This window comes from Pyxicephalus adspersus, chromosome Z (assembly GCF_032062135.1).
Source record: "Pyxicephalus adspersus chromosome Z, UCB_Pads_2.0, whole genome shotgun sequence".
NCBI classification, from domain to species: Eukaryota; Metazoa; Chordata; class Amphibia; order Anura; family Pyxicephalidae; genus Pyxicephalus; species Pyxicephalus adspersus.
In genome coordinates, this window is record NC_092871.1 from 9,880,390 (window position 1) to 9,905,338 (window position 24,949).

At 41.1% G+C, this 24,949-nt stretch overlaps 1 protein-coding gene across 2 annotated transcripts; it reads right to left on the reverse strand.

Moving 5' to 3' along the window:
* Nucleotides 1-8: 8 nt before the first annotated feature.
* GPSM3 (G protein signaling modulator 3) lies at nt 9-23,138 on the reverse strand. 2 transcript variants are annotated; one of them, XM_072430090.1, is made up of 5 exons: nt 23,002-23,138; nt 6,966-7,158; nt 6,376-6,517; nt 3,137-3,438; nt 9-1,220 (listed from the first exon to the last, which is right to left on the reverse strand). In XM_072430090.1, exons 2-5 carry the CDS (start codon nt 7,050-7,052, stop codon nt 1,074-1,076), a joined length of 678 nt encoding a protein of 225 aa, XP_072286191.1. In that variant the 5' UTR covers nt 7,053-7,158; nt 23,002-23,138; the 3' UTR covers nt 9-1,073. The 2 variants fall into 2 exon arrangements, with proteins under 2 accessions (XP_072286191.1, XP_072286193.1); XM_072430092.1 differs by lacking the exon at nt 23,002-23,138 and adding an exon at nt 19,667-19,823.
* Between the last annotated feature and the right edge of the window lie 1,811 nt (nt 23,139-24,949).

Consider the following 24,949-nt stretch of genomic DNA (forward strand, 5'->3'; position numbering starts at 1 on the left):
CCCCCCACTAGCAGTTTTTTAATTAATCGCAGCCTAATATTGGAATATAATGGCGGCAGTGTCACCCCCATCTGTAGGACACAAAAATGGAAGGAACATTGCAAGTCAACCTCAATCTGGGCAAATCAAGTTCAATGAACATCAGAGGCTATCTATCAGAGACTATCAGGTCTATCAGGTCAGGAACTCCTCCAAACTATTTGAAGTGCAGCAATGCTAAAAAGCAGCATAGAAATCTTCATAGAAAAGATGGAAATCCAGAACAGTTTCAAATATTTTTGCTGTGAGCCCTCCTCTAGATAGGTTGGCAGTGCTGTGTACACACGTGTTGCTTTAGTGAGCAATCCCGGCATAGACAACATAGCCAATCCAATATTCTGTTTGGTCCCTGATTTTGTCTGTGTTTGTCCAGTTTAAAGGAATGAGTCAAGTTGAGGTTTAAGCAGGAGTGAATGTAAAGTTCACCATTTGTTAATAACGGCTAATTAATCTTTCTTATGCTACAATTTATAATTATTAATTCTAGAGAAGCCAAACTATACGACCAGCTTTTCACTCAATTTTCTCCTCCTTATACCTTTTGGTGGGCCTTAATGTCCTTCATTGTCTTTTGAAGACTTCAGAATCTGTCTGTAGCGCCCTTCCATCACATTTTATATTATGCAGCGGTAGAGTTAGCAGAACATAAGCCCAGTGAGTAACACAAAGGTCCGAGACCAATGTTAAAACTTAAAAATTCTGAGAAAAAAAAACACACAGCTCTAACTACAGTACTAATCCTTAAGGAATGCTTTGAGTTTAGGTCTGGGAAGTAAGAATCCCTCTGTTCCCTAAATTCCAGAGGGGTCCCCATTTAAAGACGATGGTTATCTCATATCTGATCTTGTCTTTTATTAAGATACCATCTGGTTTTTTTCTAGCCATGGACCTCCATCTGGCATTGTCCATTCTCTGGAGGCCATTGAAGCCCAGGTTAGAGGAAGCCCATCCAGGACTATATATACAGAGACAATTCTACAGTTTATGAATGGTAAAGGATTCAATGGACCCATCAGGCTCTCCACTGCCTCTTCTTAAGCACAAGCTCCTTTTAGAGGGGCTGGAAGTTCCACTCTTTGTTCATCCAGGCGGTTTCCCTGAACACGAAAGAGGATCTCAAACAGATCGGCTGCTGCCTGAGGAATCGGGGGAGAACTGCGCTGGTCGTTCATTCTCTGAGACTGAAAGAAAAAAAATGAATGCACATTATAAAATTATACAGAAGATGCATTATTTTCGGACAGTTTCGATCTCACTGTAGATCCCTGGGAAAGTGGTCTGTTCATTTTGTTGATTAGGTTTGGGCTTGGTTGGCTCTCTGAATAAGGCCTTGGGTTGAATTGCCTGAAGGATTCCATCTCCTCTTTATATATTACTCCCTAAGAACTAAAAAGCTACGTACACACGTCCAATGGTTCTTGCCCCATAATTTGCTAAGGGGCGATATCGGACCAGAATCTGGTGTGTGTACAGCGCCCATCGTCCATCATCCAAACGACCATCCTGGCGGATCCACAGACGATGGACGACGAACAATCCTAATGCTCCATAAAGCAGAACAGTGCTGTATGTACAGCTCTCATTCATGCATCATGCAGTCCTTAGTCGTTGGAAAGGATCGTGAAAGATCCTTTCCAACGACAATAATTTCACTTGTGTATGCAGCTTTAGCCCTGATAAACAGAAAGTTGATATCCCCAAAATGCATATATGTTGATCAATAAAGATGCTGGACTTAAAATAACATTGTTGTTGTTTCAGGTCCAACTTAGTGGACCTTGTAGACCTTCTGGGTCGATTGGTTTTCAAATAGACACCACTGAGAACATTTATCAGGGAAACACCTTCATTATTGTATGCAGGGAGAACAGTTCAGTTTCAGTTCTCATGGAATGTTTATCTGACCTTTAAGTTGATAAATTTCACAAGTATAATAAAGAACAGACTGCACTTCTCCTTTTTTAACTACAAAATGAAACCCATCAGCACATGTGACATTTATAAGATTGTTTTTGAAGTTGTACTTTAACAAAGTATGATTATGGTACAAAATGTTTTAGTTTGTTAAATCATTTCAGTTTTATTAGATAATGTTCCTTGCACCTACATAAATCACTTATATGCTCAAATCTGATCAACTGAGTTTAAATTTTAAACCATTGTTTCTCAGCCAAGATGCCATAAAACCCCAGGGTTCCTCCAGAGGTTGTTGGGGTTCCTTGACCAATTTGCGCCTATCAGGTCAGTTTAAGTGACCCCAATGATCTTTTTGGCTATCTGTAAGAGTGACATTCTTCCCAATGGCCAGCAATGTAAGAGGAATTGTTCCCACTGAACACCACACTAATATACTGTGAGCTGTGGATATAGGAATTATAGGAGGGGTTCCCTGAAGACCTGAAAGCTATTTCAAGGGTTCCCCCATTGTAAAATGGACAAACAATGGCTGTTTATAACTGTTCAACAAAAACCTATCAGTAATATTACAAAGTACATCATAAAATGTTGTTCCTTGCAATCAAATATTTTTGGATAAGAAAATGTTAAAAATAATATCATTTTTTTCTTTTAGCTGTCTGCATTTCCAATCGGAAGATTTCCTCTAACTTTCTGTCCTGATAGAGCCAGAGTTGGCAGGAAATCACAGGAAATATTTAAAATGAGGATGTAGACAGTTACAAAAACACATTTATTCCATGATAAAGGGGAAGTCTACAACCATGGTCAACCTACAACCATTAGATAAAAAGGGTAAAAAATCATTGTCAAGCATTAATTTTCATTTTTAGTCCCCACTAGGGAAAATCGGGGTCTCTATTTGTCCTGGTGACCATTTCACCCAGGACAGGAGGTGACTGGAAATCAAGAATTGTTCAATTATCACAGGAACAAGAATGGAAGGAAACATGGACACCTTTTCCCATAAAAACTAAGGTAGGTTTCCTCTAATTTTAGAAAGATTTTGCCAGATTGTTTTGTGTGTCAGGAACAGGGAAATTTTTTTTAACAGGACAAAAACAGTGAAACTTAAAAAAACAAGCTCTACCATTGTAATAAAATCACAAAGGTCTGCTCTTTTAGATAAGACTGCTCTTACCTGGTGCCCTAGGATAGTGTTATAAAGCTCCTCCTGGGCGGGAATTTTTATTGAAGGAGGTTTTTTCCTCCGACTCCGCCCTGCCCATGATCCTCCTCTCCTTCTTTGCAGTTCTGTGACAATCCCCTTGTCATCAGAAGGTAGGGAAAATTGGCGATAGTTGGGCACTGAAAAGTGTCGCTTTGGCTGCAGAACTTGTTCGGGAAGCAATGCCCTTTGTTCATCCAGACGTCTGGTTTGTGCAATAGAAAGGAGATCAAAAAATTCTTCAGTGCGCAGAGAGAGCAATGAGGCTGAAAGACCTAAGGGGGGAAAAATAGCAATAATAATAATAAAAATACTACATACTCCATGATGATAATATTACTACATACTATGTAATGTTCTGTACTTCAAGTTTGAGGAACATAAAAAAGGAACTTTGGGTTATTTCAGCAAGAATAACCAAACCCTCAAACAGTTAGCTTTTCATCTGATTTGTATGTCTACTAAATAGTGTTGCACACACGTGTCACTGAATATATCATACTATATATTATATAATAAGATGCCCAGCACACATACCAGGGTTTGGACAAAACTATACCCCTGGTTAGGGGTGCTTACCCCTGTCATCTTTTATTATTATGGTTTACATCTGCCCTGCACCCCTTCCTTAATCTGGCACAGTTGTACCAACTTTTCACCCGGACTGAAATACCTCTGATTTCATTGCACACTGCAAATGTCTCACAATGTACAGTAGAAACTGCAGCAAGTCATATAAAGCCCAGCTCATTTTCTGGCTTGAGGATGTCCAGCATGGTCTAGCCCTTTCCTCCTCGCCCTGACAATCCACGGCCCATTCTTTCCATGTATTAGATTTCAATTCTTTCAATCATGGAGGCTCAACATCTTGTCTGAGAGTTACTAAGGGCAGTCTGTATGCAGATACAGTTTCCTCTTCCAGACTGACAGCCATTGCTTAAGGCATTTTGATATTTGCCTAACTCCTTCCAAGAGCCAACCTACTTGTCTTAGGAGAAGTTAAGATAGAATGTTCTGTGATGGTTTTTGGAAGCTGTGCCACAGCCTATTGGCCCCCTCTATCAAGCACACCCAATGGTATTATATCTTGTTTCTATTGGCTGGGGAGGAGGAGCTTATTCTTCATGCACCGTTGGCTCAGGGCTAGCACTCTGGCCTTTGCAGCGCTAGGTCCCAGGTTCGAATCTCAGCCAGGGCACTATCTGCATGGAGTTTGCAGGTTCTCCCCCTGTCTGTGTGGGTTTCCTCCAGGTACTCCGGTTTCCTCCCACATTCCAAAAACATGCATTGAGGTTAATTGGCTTCTTCTAAAATTGGCCTTAGACTGTATTAATGACATATGACTATGGTAAGGACATTAGATTGTGAGCTCATTCGAGGGACAGCTAGTGACATGACTATGGACTTTGTACAGCACTGTGTAATATGTTGGCGCTATATAAATACTGTGTAATATTGATATTAATGTAAATGGAGAAAAAATACTAATTATCTAAATTTAAAGGCACCTGAAATAAGCAAAGAAGAAATACAATTTCTAAATATTGTCATTACATCAAAAACTTGCATACTGTCAGAACATTGTTGAGCGGTGCATTTGGACATTATTATTATTATTATTATTATTAAACAGGATTTATATAGCGCCAACATATTACGCAGCGCTGTACATTAAATAGGGATTGCAATGACGAAGCAGACCCAATTTTCCCAAATTAAATACAGATATTGCCACCACTTGCATTTGAAATATATATTTAATGATGTATTCATGAACACATAGCTGTAATAGATTGTGTATTTATATCTTTCCAGGTCAATCCAAAACATAAAAAAAGGAAGTAAAAGAAATCTGTTTGCTCTGGACATGACTCATGTCTGATGAAGTTGCAGAAGACTGCAGTTTAGAAAAAATGCCACAGGATGGCGCTGTAGTACCACTAATATTCTTGGGACAATTTTGTTTTTTAATCTGACAAATAGCACAAGGATTTTATTTACAGTCTAGTGAGTTACAAAAAAAAATCTATTGGGTCATGTCTACATTTGCACAGTTTCAGTACAATTGGTTTCTTCTTCACCATATGAATCCATAGCACACACAAAAATCTAATTCCTAATATTATATATATTGTACATGGGTGCTGATACTCCAAGTACTACGTACTCATGGGTGCTGATGTATGGTAAGCAAAAGCAGCTAAAGGAGCACCAGATTGCCAAAACTGGGCCCTGCAGCAAGCTGAGGATAAGCAGAGAAGAATTGTGTCCCTTTATGCATTTTAAGGTTTATTTTAAATTTTATTTTTAATTTTTAATTATAATCATCAACTTCCAACATGCAACATGCTGGGAGAATTAGGAGAGCAAGGGACAGAATGGATCATAAAGTGTCCTGCCAAATGCCTCCTACATTTGGGCTACCTGATAGAAAAGTACTGAAAACACTCTATGGGCTCTATTTATAAAGCAATGAATCCGACATCAATTACTGCCATTGAAACACATGGACCTGGAAGATTCCCACAAGGGAAGGTTTAAGTAAAATCCTGTTTTATGAATTGATCCCCATACAGAAGGTATGATATTATACCAGGGAGTAGATCGGTCACCAAATGTTATTTTTGTTTGCAGGTAATCTTTTTATTACTTCTTTAGAAGAAGAATACAAATCACAGATAATGTCTAGAGATAGAGGAAAAAAGGAAGTAATACAATAACTATATCCCTGAGGTCATATAAAATGTTATTTCTGCTTAAATTGTTTAGTAGATAAAGCTGAGGTATGTAGGGTATGACCGGGGGCCGAGTGGGCTGGGGGACATTTGCATGGCTTAGAGGTGGCTGGGCCATTGGCCATGATAGTCTATCATGGGTGATAACTGAGTACCTGGGTAATCCAGCAAATCTAGAATTAATTTCTTAAAAAACATTTGGTATTAATTGCCTGGGGAGTAACTTTTGTTTCGTTGAAGGCTGAATACAGAGTTCCCGGAAACTACATTTATAATAATGCTTCATTCAAGAAACTTAATATGTAAGGGCCCCCTTGTGATGTGAAAAAGTGATGTTTCCCCTGATGAAGCAGTGTATGCGAAACGCGTAGAGGAACATTCATGAATATACCATAATGGCCACTGTTGTCATTGTATACTTGTATGGGTTGTTTTATATGTTGTAATTAAAATACATTTTTCTTTGTTCACAATTACCTCTTCTTTCACAGGTCGGGGATGGAGGTGCTGACTTCCAGGCTCTCGGTTTGTCTCCATCATTCTCTCTTGGTAGACTTTTATCATCCAGGAAAACGCTCTCAAGCTCCTCAAACTGTGGAGAGTCTGGAGGAGATATTTCCTGCCCAGAACACAATAAAATATACAATTAATAAAATCAGGACTACATATAGGGCCCTTAATGATAAAAGTGAACGGTTACATTTGCCATTTGCTTGATCAGTTTGGATATACAAAAGAAGCCACACATACAATATTCACACATGGGGCCTGATTTTTGAAAGCTTTCCAAGGCTGGAGAGGATTCACTGTCATGAGTGAAGCTGGGTGATCCCGAAAACCTGCAATGGATCCCTTAAAAGTCATTTGCTATTTGTTAGAAAATGTTTTCAATCTGGACCAGAACCATTTCAGGTTTGGTGAATTACCCAGCTTCACGCATGAAAGTGTATCCTATCCAGCCTTGGAGAGCTTTTTGAAATCAGGCCCATAGTCTTTGGACACCACTAAGCCCAAGACCCAGAATCTGTAATAAAAAAGAATGGAAAGATATAATTTCCTGTACTCACATCAGATTGGGGGTCACTCTCTCTTTGTTGCACCACGGTGTCACTCCCAGCTGATTTGGGGTCTTCGGTGTCCCCTGCAGCACTCATGGTTCTCTTGCAAGTTTTTATTCTCTTATCTACATAGATTTTGGCTGTCTCATAGACTTTGCTGGAGGCGACCCAGCTCTTCTCACTTGCCCGTCTTCCTCTCTATCTGTAGAAGGAGAAGTGACAGAATTACATTGTGTGCGTTCTCTACATGGACTCTGACCCCAAATCTTTGCATTAGGCTCATGTAAATATTGGATAGGTATACTGTGCTAAATTAACACCAGGCCGTTGTGTAGTAACCAAGATTATGTCTTCATTTTACTAAGACACTGAATTGAAATTTCCCTGCAATTCCGGGTCCCCACTGGGGGGTTTAGAGATCTGGACAAGCTTAAAGCAGGGGGCTATTATAGTCTATGGCATAGTACAATGCATGGTGCCATCAGTACACAATAGGCTGCATTAGCTGAGATCTACCAGATAGGGATAACTGAGTTACCCCAAAACAATTAAAAATTGCCAATCAGTTATGGATCTCATTACAGCAAACCTGGGGAAGCTTAATATTCCTGGAAGCCAAAAGGAGGAAAGCCATCAGAAATTTCTGGGCCCCATACTAGGTTGCCACCCTCCCTATGTCTAAAAGTTCCAGCATTGTAAAAAGGAAGCTTGGTACAGTAGTACCATTTGGACCCCATCCCCGCCCCCTTTGGCAGCCCTGGCCAAGAATACTCTAACCTTAACACCAGTTCTTGCAGTGTCCCCTAAACCAGTGGTCCCCAAACTTTTGGATGTCACAGACCACTAAATTTACGAACTCCGTACGGCGCATGCGTGGGGAGTTGTGTGTCACTTAAAGGGGACTCCAACCTGCCCACCGCCCTGAGCCTGCGATGCATACAGAAGACATGAAGACATGGTCCGCGGCTCTGGCTAGTGCACTCCCCCAATAAGGGTCCTGACCCCAGAGCCGCTGAGCACCAAAAATGTTCTTGCGGACCACAGGTTTGGGACCGCTGCCCCAGACCCCTGTTGTAGAGTCTCCTCTCTTTATAGCAGGATATAGGCACCACCCCCCATCCCAAATTCCAATGCCCTGGGCCTGACAGATCTATCAAAAGGTCATTGTACAGTTTATAACAGCCATGCCTGGGACAAAGGGCCGAATTGTGGTTCAGTAGCTAACACTCTGGCCCTGAAGCATTCGGATTCCTGGTTTTAATTTAAGCCTGGACAATATCTGCATGGGGTTTGTATGTTCTCCCTCCTGAATGAGTTCACTTGTAGGTTAATTGGCTTTTCAAAAAACAAAAATATCAAAGGTTCTTTAACTTTGGTAGGAAATTGAAGCCCCTTTAAAAATTAAATATCAGCATGGCCCTATGACATACAGAATAACATGACAGAGGTATGATGATAATACAAATAAATATTATACAAATAGAATGTCACAATGTATGTAGCCACTTAGGCAGAGCTATTATTATTTATTAATAATAAACAGGATTTATATAGCGCCAACATATGACGCAGGGCTGTACATTAAATAGGTACAAAGATCGGATGTAAAGCAATTCACCATTTTTGTTAGTTTTAGTTGACATTGTCACCAGGAAGGGAATCCAAAATTTTACAACTGGCGTCATATTAGGGACAGACAATAAATCTTCTTATGAGGACACCAGTTGCAGTAAATTCTCATTTAGGTGAGATTTCTTCTAATTTCCTATTGTGTCTTCAGAACAAGAAGGGAAATCTCCCTGGTGGCACGCAGACAAAAAGGAGCCTAAGATGATATTCAGTTTGCTTTGTTTATTAAGTTTTATGCTCAGAATATTTTTGAGCTTGATCAATAATTGATCAATATACCAATTGAACATTGATTGGGAATGTCTATTCTTTTGCATCCAGCAGGTGAATGCTGTAGGGGGTATGCAGGGGAGAGCGGTGGGCAATCAGCCATTGCATAGCTTTGTATTGCTTTCTTTGTACGGCAGAGGCTACAGAGGAGCAAATCCTAACAACTTATAGCCAACGGGAATGTTGTCTACCCTTAAACAGTGAGACAGAGTCTTCTTCAGTGGGGAAAAAGCTGTAGGTGTGTGGCCCAAATTTTTAGTGTCAACCTAAAAACAGCCGCGTGGTTACTGAAAAGTTCCGGGTGGTGCACCCAGCTAAAAGCGGCTGGGGAGAGCACTGGGGAGGGAGGATCACATTATCAAGGAATACAGCAGCTCTCTCATAGATTGGTGGTTGTCAGGGGGCGCTCGCTGCCGAATATAAATTGATTGTCGGATACAAATCCAAAAACAGCTATAATTGTTCAGATTGTGTATTTGCTGAGATCTGATCAATAATGAATATGTTGCAGCTGCAATCCAGGTAAACGAAGATATGAATCATTTAACAATAGTGTACAAATCATGTAGAGAACAGGCAAAGAAAGGAGGACAGATGTGAAACTCTGCTTGCACAAAATTTATAATATCCTAGCTACCTTGTGATCTCTGTGATTATTGTATGATTTATTATATCATATATGTACATGATCACGTGCTCAGAAGCCGCCTCTGTCTCTGCTACACCTGCCTGGAAAATAAAAAAGGAACAAAAAGGACAAAATGAAAGTAATAAGAGGAGGTGGGAGGATCTGTGTGGAAGGGAAATTAATTGTGGGTTCGGAGTTTTTGTTATGTGTAGTGCCGCCTACGCTTGTACCAAGTCCTGGGCACTTCTCTGGGCTTTCTCACGAATGGGGGCAGGGACACAACTTATGGCAGGAAGCCTCATCAAGAGAGGACATAAGTAACCAGCTGGTGATTAAAAGCAGAAGAGTCCATCCAATACATGCTATGATAGAGGCAGCAGTCACTGGCATGAGGAAGCAGACACCACAAAGCATGCTCATTGCCACTCTGAACAAACCCTTAAAGTGAGAGCTAACTCCGCTTAAGGAAAAAGTCCCACCAAGCAATTCTTCTGCTTGCCAGGACAACATTCCGTTTGTGCACACTGTGCCCTATATTGTACAGGCTCGGCATCATCATCCCTACCTGACCAATGATGGCCAATGACTTCAAACCAAAAAGAAGACCAGTTCGAGATGACAGCATCCATGATGAGTGATATCATAGCCATTGCAGTCTTGGTGGGGGCTGCTTTGGCCAAAATGTTGAGCATGCTAAAGAACACAAAGTGTACAGGCCCGGCTTGGTTCTATGACAATATGAAGTAGCTCCCAAGTGCATGAGCTACATCATCCCCACCCAGCCAATGATGGCCAAGACTTTACATCAAGAAGAAGATCCTATGAAGAAGACAGTGGCCATGACAAGAGACATCATAAACATTACTGTGTTGGTGGTGGGTGCTTTGGCAAGTCAGTGTGCCATAATGTGCCAATATGTTACATCATCCCCACCCAGGCAATGATGGCTGAAGACTTCAAATCATGAAGAAGACCAGATGAAGAAGACAATGGTCATAACAAATGGCACGACAGCCATTGCACTGTCGGTGGGGGCTGCTTTGGCAGGTCAGTGTGCCATAATGTGCCAAAATGTTGGGCATTCTTGAACATTGTGCCAAAGAATGCCAAGTGTACAGGGTCAACACAATTCTTTATTCTACAATATCAAGTAGTTATCATGTGCATGAGCTAAATCATCACTTCCCGGCCAACGATGACTAACCCTGCCAAATCAAGAAGAAGACAATGGGTGCAACAAGTGGCACATTGTCAAAACATCTAATGCACTCTGGCATTATGGTGGCGTTCTGTACACTATCGGGGTGTGGAAACCCCGATGCCATTTCCTGCTCGTGTGAGTTTTTGGTATCCCCTGCTAGTGGTGTTTTAGTTTTGCTGAGATATTCCCGAAGAGCTACAAACCTCTAAAGGGGTGCAAAATTGACAACTCATCGGCATCAGAGCACTGAGAGGGCAGCAAGCGGTTGTAATGAACCAGAACCTCCCATTCAGAAATCGGTTTGGAAAGGACATGGAGAAACGAGATATTTCTTCAGATCAATAACAGGAAGGACTCGGCAAGAATGATTTGTTAAACTCCTTGCAATGTACAAAGATCACCCAGAGGGGATTCTTTCTCAACAAACGCTGCACTAATTAGCCAATGTGCACAAATATTATAATAATATTTCTATATGATATAGAAACATGCAGCCTCTAATTTCATCTATTCCAGGCCTAGGTTAAAATCAATCATTAAATAAAAATCTTGGTAGGATCTCGCCATCTGATGAGGACAGCAGAAACCTAGATCCGCGCATTCTTGCCTTGCTGGATCACCCAGCTTCGCCAATGAAAGTTTAACCTCTCCAGCCTCGGAGAGCTTTAATAAATCAGCCCTATGAATCAGATTCTGACCAGGAGGAGGTAAGTATTGCCAGGGGCCACAGCTGAAATAACAGGTACATACAGAGCTGGGGCAAGGGGGAGTAAACTGCATAATTGCATATATGATTCAGCCCATCTCTAGCAGGAGAGTTCCCCCTGTAACATAGTTTTATTATCTGCTGATCCTGCCAGTAATTCTTTTTCTTCTTCCATTAACAGGCCAAACTTCTATCTGTAGCAAGTGAGACAAACCACATAACACCAAAAGTGATCAGCTTATATTCATTTTATTGAACCCTCATCACCCTTCACCAGGCATACCTTACACCGAGACATGGACCCTTGAAGAAGAAACATAGAAAGAAAAAAATCTCGCGACTGAGTCATCATGTGACCTGGTTTGGGTTAGTATAAAGGGCATTTAGGATTTTTTTTTAATGGTGGTAATTATTTGGGGGGTGGGGTCAGGGGTATATTTACCATTTTCTCCGAGATCAGCTTTAAACCGAAACTCACTCTGAAATGATAAGCCCATAGGGGTGACAACATAGCTGTGCGGTTTCACTACAGTTCTAGCAGTGTTGTCACCCTGTTACAGGAAGTGGAAAAAAATAGAATTATGTTACAGTGGAGTCATTATTATTATTATTATTAAACAGGATTTATATAGCGCCAACATATTACGCAGCGCTGTACATTAAATAGGGATTGCAAATGACAGACTAATACAGACAGTGATACAGGAGGAGAGGACCCTGCCGCGAAGAGCTTACAATCTAGTAGTCATGAAAAACCTTTTCTCGCCCATAGTTCCACAAAAAGGGTAAGTAAACTTTCTTCCTCTTCTAGATATCAGACTGACAGACACTTCCGTGTAACACAAGCACAGCTGGCAGGTGGCTTACAATGATTTGCAGCGGTGTTGTAACCCCAGACAGACGTTATACAGGAACAGGATCTGAGTTTGCATTCTGAGTTAAAGAAAACCGTCAGCCTCATTGCCAAATCCGTCTCCGTTTAGTTTTTTTTTTTTTCTTACAATTGTAAAACACAAAACAAATATTCACTTTCTGAATAGCGGAAAGGCAGTTCGTAGCAAGGGTGGCTCTTTTTAGGCGTGGGCGAGATTTTCATGCCAATGTCCTAAATGTCCAAGAACTTTTGCAAGATCTGCAAATGAATTTTGGCTGTGCGTGAGTTTTGATCGCAGCGGTTGCAGCTCGGTAAAAGGTCATGTGGTTCCTGCAAAGCTGCAAACAGCAAAAATTCTTTATCGGGGTCTTCAAAGAAAACTAGACCATCCAAAAAGTTTTCTTTTAGATACCCAGGTGGGTAAATTGAAAAAAAAAAACAAACTACAAAAATCTAATTTAGACAAATGATGGGGATAGCGGTTACCATGCGGCTCGTGGTGGTTGGCGCCTTACCAGCTAATGGACCACCCCAGCTGCTGCACCGGTACATACAGAAATAAAGTTCCACTTTCAAAATTTGCAATCAGGTCCTTTATTGTAGGAAGATTGGCGATGTCCCTTCTGCAGTAAAACATACTTACCTGCCTGATCGCTCTGCTCAACTGTCAAAAATAGCTGAGCATGCACAGCTCAGCATAAGAAGTCAGTATACCTGGCGCATTCCAGCTTCCCCTGCCGCTGCACCTATGTTCGGGGGTTGCATCATCCTGACCTGGCCAATTAAGAAGGCCAAAGATCAAAAAGGAAGAGAAGAAGAAAGTAACGGCGCCTGCATTGGAACGGGGACAGGTGATGTATTTAAAAAATTGCAAAAGGCAGGTAAGGTTATTTGTCTGGTTGCCTGGTCACAATTTTTTGGTTGTCCCCAACGTTCACACGCATCTGTGCAAGCTGACGATGCCCGGCCTCGACAGGAAAAGAAAACGCTGGACATTGCTGGAGGACGCGGCTGGAACTGGGAACAAGGTAGTTTTTACCTCCCTGGAAATTCCAACCCGAGTGTGGCTCAGGGTTACCCCTTTTTGCATAGAAAATCCACCCCGAGCCACACTCGGGAATACTGCCAGGGAGGTTAATGAGCCGATGTTTTAAAATTCTACAGCAGACAAGACGGATGGTACTTACATTTAGTTCAGTTAGGTTAAAAAAAGTCCATCAAGTTCAACCACTGATACCATGGTACTGATACGTTTTCTACTGCATCCATGAAACCCCTTTGGGAACACATGTAGGGTTTCACCTGCAGGTGCAGTTCATGGGTGCGAGGAAGCTGAAGCTGCACCGTAACCTCACCGCCTGTCTAAGCTGCCCTGATTCTAAGGCTACGTACACATGTGGAATAATTATCGCTGGAAACGAACGATTAACGACCATTAACAAAAAAAAGAGAACAAGGACTGGCCAACGACGACAATGAACAAGGAATGTCACTGGAAACGAATGACCGTCCCGGCGGATCTGATTGGGCGACCATCGTTCGCTATCTATTGTGTGTACGGTCGTTCAGTGATCGTGGATGTTTCTGCGGTACACTTTCTCCTTTACATGTCGCTTCCTGCATCGTTCAAACAATCGTATCTAGCGTGTGGACATTATTGGTGGATTATATTTAAATAATCGTATCGTTATGGCATGTACAGAATTGTGCACAATATGATCATTTAAAATAATCATTCATCGTCATTAATCATTCGGTTTCTAAAGATAATTATCGCAGGGTTTTTTTAATAGCAAATAGGAAGGATTAGACCTCCACCAGGTTCTTATTGCTCCAGAATGCAATACATGATATTGTGCAATATACTGCACAACTCAATGCAAAGGGGTGAATGGGCCCTAACAGTTGTCTTGTTTGCAACAGGCATGGGGAAATCTTCCAGCTGAGACTCCTGTCCTGTGTAAAGCCTTGTACAGAGGTCCAGTGGATCAGAGGATTGTCCTTGAACTGATCTTTCATGTTTGATTGGGAGCAGTTGAGCATGCAGCAAATACTGCACTCCTGTAAGAGGGCAAAACATTTCAAATGTTTGATCTCTCTGAGCATTTACTTGCATATTAGTAAAATTGGCTGTTCACTTAGCAAAGTGAATTACCTCCTTGCAATATTTCAATAAGCTTAGTGAATAAATAGTGAATGCAATGAAGCTTTGCTGACTTTAACCATCCAAATATGTGAAAGCATATAATTTTTTTTCTTCTCGTAATTGGGTATTCTTAGGAATATAAAGTCCCCCCCATTCACTAAGCTAAGTGAACCGCTATATTCCTATCATCCCCAATGTCTCCCAGCACTGAGGTGTTCCCATTGCCTCCTGTAGAGTTCGGACTCAATTCACAAGGTCACAGCGGTTGTGCCTGATATTTTTAGCTCTCATTGCTGCATAGAACTGTTGTTATGGAAAATACCGATCGTTCGAGTTGAGTGAATTTAGTAGTTTCTCTGTTCATCACATCCGCTTTCCTGTCCTTTTATCTGCTTTTATAGACTTTTACAGCCAGTAAAGTTGTGTTAAATTGCACCTAAAAGTGATGTTTAGGATACGGATGGAACCTTATGGGTCAGCCCCTGAAAGTCATGGATTCTCCTACATTGGGATCCAATGAGACCCTGGGGCTGGTTTCCTAAAGCTCTCCAAGACTGGAGAAGATAGACTGTCATGGGTGAGGCTGGTCAATCCAGAAAACCTGGAATGGATTTTCTAAAATCATTTGCTATTTGTTGGTAAATGTTTTCAATCCTGGACTAGATCCATTCCAGGTTTGCTGGATTACCCAGCTTCATCCATGATAGTCTACCTTCTCCAGTCTTGGAGAGCTTTCATAAATCAGGTCTAATGAGTATACTTTACCCACCGGTGATTTGTTTCTCCTCTTCTACGTCTCAGAGCAGCCGCCTCTAAAAGCCTCTTTGGTAATAGACACCACTGGTGGAGTCCGATGACTGTCCCCCCCCCCCCCCCCCATCACTTGCAGTGGTTCCTTCCTTCTACCCCTTACATCACAACAGGACTCAGCAGTGATAAGGAGTTGGGTGGAAGGAACCAAGTCATTCAATGGGGGACCCAGACATCCAACACTTCCTGAAGTCTCCAATGCCAAAGAGATTTTCAGAAGCTTCAGCCCCGGAATGGAGGGGAGGCCAGAGAACTGGACCACCAGAAAGGTGACCGTACCTTGTCTTCTATAGAATGGACCTGATGTTCCTTTAAAAACCTGACACATAAAGTGCTGCACAGTGCAATATCCCATATCAACCAATCAGAATTCATCATTTAGCACTTCTGACATCCGGTTTCTGAGGGTTATTGCACTTTCTACATCATTATTGCTCATTGCTTTATTGCCAGAGCTGGTATAGATAACAACAAATTTACCAAACACCCCCGAATGGTGGCACATTGGTCGTACATTGACAAGCCCTGAGCAATCAAAAGAATTATTCAAAGTAATACTTAAGACCTATGAGAAATGAGGGGCATTGTCTGGATTTTGCACCAGCCTGGGGCTTTTAGTTTCACTGGTGCAGATTTGAGAAAAACATCCCCAAGCCAGGAGCTGCAAAATAATCGTCTGCCCTCCTTAACTAAACAGAGCCAAATTTGCAAAATCTGCAAATATCAGACACAATCAACATCTAAAATTATTGTTTGCATTATTTTTATTCTTCATCCCATCTCAGTACTGCTGATCCCCCGCTGCCCCAATGCAGCCACGTCCTCCCATCTACATGCACTTTACCAATAACTTGCCAATGCATTTGGATATGGTGTGTGTCAGATGCTTTTTGGAACTAAATAAAAATGCAAGGAAATTACTGGTAGACAGGAAGTGTTGTCACCCTATAACAGGAAGAGCCTCAAAAAGTCCTTTAAGATAGGATCAGCAGGTAATATTTTTATAAAATCTGCATATTTCCAAAAATAGAAAATGAAAATAATATGTTAAAGTTTATATAAGATTTAATTGATTGGGATCACATAGACTTTAACCACTTTCATTTTCTTCAGAAATAAAATTTTAGAAATACAACATTTCCTGATATGTAGCATGCATGTATTTATGTGTTGCGTTAGGCCCTGCAATTCTTCCTCATTGGATTATCTGCATGGAGTTTGTAAGACTTTCCCCTTGTTGTATAGGATTCCTGAGTCAGTGTTCCCCCACAATACAAAGACATTCTTGTGGGTGAATTGACTTCTGTCTGCATTGGTGGATGATTGTGGTAGGGACGGGAGACTAAATCCAGCTAAATCCATGTAAATTGTTCTATGTACCTTACACTGTGCCAAATACAACATCCCCCATCCTTCCTGGAAATTCCTGCACTAGATTATCACATGTCACATATTACATCAACTTCTGTAAAACCAATAAATTAAATCTCAACTAAGATTTAGTATTGGTCATTTCAGCCATTGTACATATGCAGGTTTTATATCTGGTGATCCCGCCATGAGACCCTTGTTCAGTGTGACAACGTTCTGTTCTTTTCTACCATTTGTGCTCCTGTGTTGTCATCCCTTCCAACATGGATTAAAACAGCCATGCTGATCCATATTGCCCAGGCATGGGCTGTTGTCACCACTGGTCAACTCACCCTAAGAATTGATGTGAAAGATTTACATCTACTATAACACTGGCTATTTATTTTCCTTTCCTTGTTGCCTTGGACCAGTTCCCTTATTCCAATAAAGTCATTAAATCAGTGGTCTAACGTGGCAGGGCTGTGTCACATAATGTAGTGGCCAGGCTTGAAGTGTAATAACCCTACTGGCCTACAGGGGGGCAGCCCATGGACCAACATTGTCACACAATGGGCCTGATTTATTAAAGCTCTCCAAGGCTGGAGAGGATACACTTTCATCAGTAAAGCTGAGTGATCCAGCAAACCTGGAATGGGTCTAGTCCAGAATTCAAAACATTTGCTAGCAGATGACTTTGAAGACANCCTAGGTTTGCTGGATCACCCACTTTTACTGATGAAAGTGTATCCTCTCCAGCCTTGGAGAGCTTTAAGGACTGGAGAGCAGCTCAGGAAGTGGAAGGGAACATTCTTTACAACCATTTAGATATTTGTGTCCCCACAATTCAGGCTAAATTCATACAATTTGCTTGTTAGGACCTGATGGCCGCTGAAGGCTGTTCCATGTGGTTGTGGCAGCACATAATACAGCATTGTGGAGGTCAGGACTGCAATGAAACTCCAGGGACTGGTAATTTTGGCATCCTCCATTATCTGTAAGAGCAAAGTGTGGCACAACCAATGCTTGTACCCCATCCAACTTTCATAGACAGCCAAGAGGGGCATCTGTGGCCACAAAGCATGTAGACAAAGAACTCTCCCCGACACACCTCCAACTATGCAAACCAAGAGGAATTCATTTTAGAAATGTAAAGGTTTCGTTTTTTAACAATTATCATAACGTAGAAGTTAGATTTAGTGTAGGATGACACTTTCATATGGAATTATACATCAGAATACAAATGGGGACAAGAGATGAGATGGAAAAGAATTTGGGTCCAAAATATTCCCTCCAAATCAGGAACAGTTGGAAGCAGAGATGGGGTAAGGCAGAAAGGGGCCCTGGGCAGGGTAGTAGCTTTGGGCCCCTATCTTTTCAGTGGACATTGATAAAAGTTGTGGATTGCCATAGGCATAGAGGAACCTTCCATATGTGCATTGTCTACGCTGGAATGGTCCCATAAGGCACCAACTGCGTACCATCGTCTCCATCGAAATGATGGAAAGGTGCACAGCTCACCCACGTCTCTATATCTGCAGGAGATTAGAGGTTTTAGCTGGGCCCCCTGGAGATCCACCAATCTCCGGGGTGCTCTTAAGGTTGCGTTTTAGATAATCCGGCTCTGGTTGGGAGCTATGAGGGCTGGATTACAAGGAGGCTTCTTCCCTAAACTGAAGGACTGGATGACAGTACAGAAAGTCAACCACAGAATTACTGGTGTGCCCAAAAATTTGATTCAAAAAACATTATCAATGTTTGAGGTGTGGGGAACCACAAGACTACAAAAAATGCTGTCATGGGCCAACACAATACATTTAGCTATGGGAGGACACAAAGTATTCCTTATATCTGACATCCTCCATGCAGTTTATGATGGAGACAAGATATCACCAATGGTATCACTAGGGTTGGTGTCACCCAATGCAGTTAATTCATGGTGTCGACCACCTCCCACACACACAAGGACCTCCATTCTTACCGGACCCGGAAACCTTAGTAATGTTTTTGGTGCTAATGTTTAGGAGAATGTTTCGGCAACGACAGTGACATAAACAGCTAGCAAAATTCAATGTTCATTTTCATCCTCACAGCCAAAATGATTTTACCTATGATCATATTGGTTACAGCGGACTTGCAGCCTTCTGGTTAATTTGTTCTCATTAAACATTTTCTCCCACCATGGGTGCAGGTATTGTATGTGATGGCCAAATGTTCCCCAAATAAAGCCCCGAGTGCATGTGCCAGGAATGTGTGAGATTATAGCATGAGCATAACGCAAATGTCAACTGTTTTCTTGGCCACCACATACCGCACATGTGCGCCCAGCAGAAATAAGTAAGCAAGCAAAACCACTGCCAGCACACAATATGATGGCACAGAGACCAGGTGGTAGGGCACTGCTGAGGAATATAAGACATTTCTAGACGGTATGTTAATTTGTAGTATTACCAGTAAAAATGTAAATACTTTAGTCAGTAACTTGTCAAAAACTATATAGGCGGAAGTTCCTCTTTATAAAGAAAATTTGGTAAGAAAACTGTAAATATTTTCCCCAAAGCTTAACTAATTACTAAATATTGTAGTGAAAAAAACTAAATTTTCGGTAAATATAAAAGAAACAAAAACAACTGTGCATCTGCAGCACAAAAATATCATTTTCGGGGGGTTCCATGAAACGCCAGGGTTTCTCCAGGGGTTGGTGGGGGTTATTGGAGGTGCAGCTGATTGACCTCCAAATCTAAGGATTGGCATAAATCCAGGTTCACCATCCCCTGGCATCTTGTGTCAGCTGGCATTCTGACCACCACTGTAAGAGTTTTTTTCCCCACATAAAAAGCTTTTTTACTACTGACCCACTGAATAAAATTTAATAAGGGCTCCCTGTATCTGTAAATGTATTTATTTCCTTTAGACTAGATGGTCATTTCGGGGTCACCCAGTGTGATTCCCTCCCTTCTATTGACACCGCTGCCCCCCCACTGACCCCCGCTTTCTATGTATATTGACCCCAGTTCTACAATTACAGAAAAGTGATTTTGGTTGTATATCGAAGCAAGTAGATATGGCTCTCATAGCCATGGCGTTGTACACACTCACCTCCCTTTCTGCATTGCTCGAGCTCGCAGTTGTCTCTCTTTTCTGTCCCTCTTGCTTACTAAGCTGTTACTTCCCTCTACGCCTCTTCTTCCGTTCACACTCTTCCTCTTTTCTTCCTCTCTTCCTCTGTTTGCTTCTCTTTTGCCCCAGTAAGCTACAGCTGCCTTCCCCTCCCATCTTTTGTAGAGTGTTATTTATCTGATGGGATAGGAGACACTAAAGCTTCTTAATCCTTTTATCCAGAAACAATCCTCCACTGTTCCAGGGTTCTGATTTGGTGGCACGGTGCCAGCCTTTGGATGTTTGTCATTGAAATGGTTTTCATGTGCTGGCAACAACCAACAAGTTCAAAAGCGGTCAGGACAAAATTACATTTTCTGGACCCTCTCTTCCTCTCCAAATCACCTCGGTTAAAAATGCCCCTATAAAGGAAAAAATAAATACCCCACCTATCCTGTCCGCAGTACCTAGACAAATATGATATTGCTTTCCTTCCGAGCAAATTGTTGTGGAACACTGAACACTGGAACTTGTGAAAAACTGGTCAGGATCAAAATTAAAATTATTAAATAGGATTTATATAGCACCAACATTATCAAAATGACACTTTCTGGGCTTCCTCTCTGAATAGCCTTGGATAAAAATATAAAATATACTTACCCCTATTCTACCCAATACCCCATCTACCCTGTCTGCAGTACCTAGACAAATATGATAATGATATGATGAAATATTGCTGTCCTTCTGAGCAAAGTACTGTGGAACGCTGAGCAGCATTTTGCGAGAAGCCTCACTTGCACATGAACGGAAATGCAATTGTAAATATTTATAGAAATGTAATCCATGTAGAGTAATGATTGTGTAAATTAAATCTCTATACAGTGATGTAAAAACCTTACAAAGAGTAACTCCAGTGAAAATCATTCACAGTTTTGGTGCCCTAGTGAAAGTTTCAAGGATATGACAAGGATATTTTCCTGCACTATGCCTAAACATTAAGCATGAAATAGTGGCCCATCTCTGAGAGATGTCACTGGAGGAGGGGTACCATTTTAAGGTTCCTCCTCTATTTCTATATAATGGTGAATGTCACTTTATTTTTACCTAGGTGACAATAGTCCCTTCACCAAAAAGGTGAAAGCTCCTTAGATGGTTGGGCAGTGAAACGAATGCTCCTTACATCGGTGGTCTCTGGGAGACGTTTTACTTATATTGGTGGTCAATAGGAAGAATGGTTTTTGCATTGCTGGTCAGTGGATACAAATGCCACTTCTAAGGGGTCAGTGAATAGAATGTCCCATACATTGGTGGTCAGGGGCAAGAATGTTTCATATATTGATGGACATATTTCCTACATTGGTGGTTTTTTAGACAAATGTTCTCCATAATGGTGGCCATTGGGATGAATGTTCCTCATAGCAGTGGCCATTTAGATGAATGTTCCCCATATTGGTGGTCATTGGGATGAATCTTCCTCATAGCGGTGGCCACTCACATGAATGTTCCCCATATTGATAGCCATTGGGAGAATGTTCCTCATAGCAGTGGCTATTTGGATAAATGTTCCCCATACTGGTGGCCATTGGGATGAATGTATCCACTTACAGATAGCTTAAAAGATAACTAGTGACAGTGGTTAGTTTTCTAAGAGATAGAAATTGCTCATAGCTCAAGAAACCTCTAACAACTTCTGGAGGAACCCTGGTTGAGAAAAGCTGTTCTATATCAATTACTCATATATGACTGATAATATTTTAAGGATAATATTTTAAGTACATCCACCAAAATGTGATATCTCAAGCATGAGTAAAAACTAAAATGCCAAGCCCCTCATGAGGATTTGCATTCCATGAGGCTTCCAATAGCATAAATTCAGTTCTTTAGCCCCCGGCTCCGAAAGCCACTTTGGAGTGTTGGATCTTCCCAATCCTCTTGTCCCATTCTCCATATTAAAATACAAATTAATTTTCAGCATGGAGAGCAGAGCCCCTATGTGAAAGGTGCACAGACCCCGGAACTGAACACAGCCGTCTCTCACCCCTACAATCCGTTAAAGTGGTTGAACGCTCCAACTACTAACTGCAAAATAGGTTTGTGTGGATGGAATCTCTGAAGCCTAACCCAGCCGTGGTTTCTCTTAGTTTTGGATAGACTGCGGGAGAATTCTAACTTCGAATTGGTTTCTATTGCTGCCTGTGGCCCCCATTGATGAGATTTCCCTGCTCTGTCCCTGTGATGCCCGTGCAAGAATTAGGGAAGTGGTTGTCACCAGACAGAGGAGGAAGCCATGGGCAGGAGCATGTGGACACAAAACATAGACACAACATTAGTATCTTCCTAATAAAAAATACTGCAAGCATGTAGCTCCCCGCTGAATTTCACCCTCCATGCCAATCATCCTTGGGTGAATGCTTTTGGGGAAACCCCTGAATTTTAAGGGAATCCCCCCATTTATGAACAGGTGATCGTTTATAAAAGTAATGATGATGTTAGTTCACTTCTGCTAAATACTTGCTGATCATCATGTTGATCATTATCTCTATAAATGGGCCCCATAAATACCAATTATCACAAATTTATACTGACAGTCCTAGGCTCTGGGCATTTGTACCTGGAATTTGTGGTCCATGTAAGTGACCATTGCACAAATATTTTCCAGTACGTAAAAAAGTCACATATATATATATATTCCCAAAATCCTGACCAAGCCCTAACATAGGTGTATTGGACATCACATTGCAAAACCATGACAATTAAAATGAATGCAAAAGACAATTTGTTTTGTTGTGTATAACACACTCAAGAGCTTAAGATTGGAGAGCATTTCTAGCAAAGCAACCGGTATTTTCTGTTCTTCTAGAGACCTAAAACAAAGTTTCTCAATCAAGGTTCCTCCAGAGGTTGCTGGGGGTTCCTTGAGCAATGATCAGTTTGTGCCTCTCAGGTCAGACTAAGTGACACCAATGATGTTTTTAGTTATGTGTAAGGGCGACATTCTTCCCACTGACCATCACACTAATGTACTGTGAGCTATGGATATAGTAATTATAGAAAGGGGTCCCTAATGACCTGAAAGTTATTTCAAGGGTCCCCTATGTTAAGAACATGGACGGCTGAGTTAACACATAACGAGGCATCTTCTCGTATGTTTTCAGGGCTGCCGCCATCCCAGCTGAGTTAACACATAACGAGGCATCTTCTCGTATGTTTTCAGGGCTGCCGCCACCCCGGCTGTTTTCCTGACCCCCTTACTTTTCTATCTCGCCTGAAAGTTTGCAGATCAGGAAATTGTTTAAGAAAATTTCCATCAATGCTTCATCCTCCGCACGCCTCACCTTTGGGTTCCTGTAACCTTGCAGCGTCTGTCGCTCCCCTGTGGTGGTGCGGTCTCTCGGGGTCCTCGGTGGCGGCGTCTCTTTCGCAGCTGCAGGGTTTGCTGGCTGTGTGAGGCTGTGAGGGGGTTTTTGCAGCTTTTTCTCATACAAAGAGTCAGCCACTTCCTGTGCTGTCTGTGCTCAGCACTACACAATAGGTGTGTGTATGTTTCTGTGTGTTTACACTGCGGCACTTGTAATAATGACACACACACAATGGCATGTCAGATTTTTTTTTTTTTTTTTTTACAAAGTTGACAGCACTTTTTGGCAGGCGCATCAATATTTCTGACTTTTGTAACTACAAATTAACTTTTATGATCGTTCCCAGTGACAGATGAATGAACGAGCACTGTGAACACAGCACAGCAACATTCTGTTCTATGGCGAGGGGAGGAGGGGGAGGACGAGTGAGCAGCACCCTGAGGTGCTCTCCTCCATAGGAGTCCAATGAGATCATTACTGATCACTCATTCATCAATCCACTGCAGCAGATTGCTGAACGATGTCGACTGTCATCTCTGGCAGCAGCAATTATCTGAGGTGTGTACCAAGCTTAACAACTAAACAACAATTAATTAATTTTGCTGTACCTCTAAAACAAGGAGCATGCATACAGGAGGCAAAATAACCACCAAACCAGGCTGAATACACCCAAAAATAAGTAGAGGCATTATTATTATTACATTGTATTTATATATCACCAACATAATACACAGCGCTGTACAATAAATAAGGGTTGCAATGACACAGATGGAAGAGAGGACTCTGACCAAAAGAGCTTACAATTAAATGAATAGGGGGTTTGAGGTCTTCCAATGGGCAAAAAGGACAAAAAGGGGTAAAAAAGGGACTTTTATGCAGCTGGTAATAACATAGGCTTATGCAAAGCATACTGCAATCTGATTGTACAACCTTCTTTAGATCTAGCAACTACTATGTAGTACAAGGATCAGCCTAATAGGATAATATTACACAGTATTTATATAGCACTGACATATTACAACAGATATATATATATATATATATATTTGTATTTATATATTATTAATATAAATTAGCTCTTTGGGGCAGGTCCTCTCCTCCTAACGTGTCACTGTCTGTATCTGTCTGTCATTTGAAACCCCTATTTAATGTACAGCACAAAGTAATATGTTGGCACTATATATATACTGTTTATTAATTTTATTAATAATATTAATAATATTATTAATACTACAAATAAAGTGCATATAACATGTCATGGCCAGCAGGTGGAGTAGTAGAGTAGCTGTGTTTGTCAGGATTTTGGGGCATATTAACAGATCAGTGAAATTTTATCTGCTAAATACACTTTGCCTGCAGTCTGGGAATTCCACTTCTATTAGTATACAACACCCAGCACAAATCTCATTACCAGCCTGCTGATCCTCACTGCTTTGTACAGTAATATGTTCCTTATATATTTTTTGGTCTGTAAAAGTATTAACACTTCTAAAAAAAATAAAATAAAAATGTATGTGGTCTAAACAGCCACAAACACCTTTCATGCAGAAGCAGTTGAGATGCCTTATCGCTGATTGCACCTGCATCACATTTGTGAAATCAGGAAATGATTTGTGCACAACAATAAATTACAAGTACCACAAGCAGCAATATATCACCTGTATTACTATATGTAATATAATATGTAATATATATATATATATGATGTGTATTACTATATGCGTGTAATATATATATACAGATTTGTATTACTATATGCGTGTAATATATATATACAGATTTGGATTACTATATGTGTGTAATATATATATAGAGATTTGGATTATTATATGGGTGTATTATATATCTAGGGATTTGTATTACTATATGGGTGTAATATATTTATAGATGTGTATTATGTGTATTACTATAAAGGTGTATTATA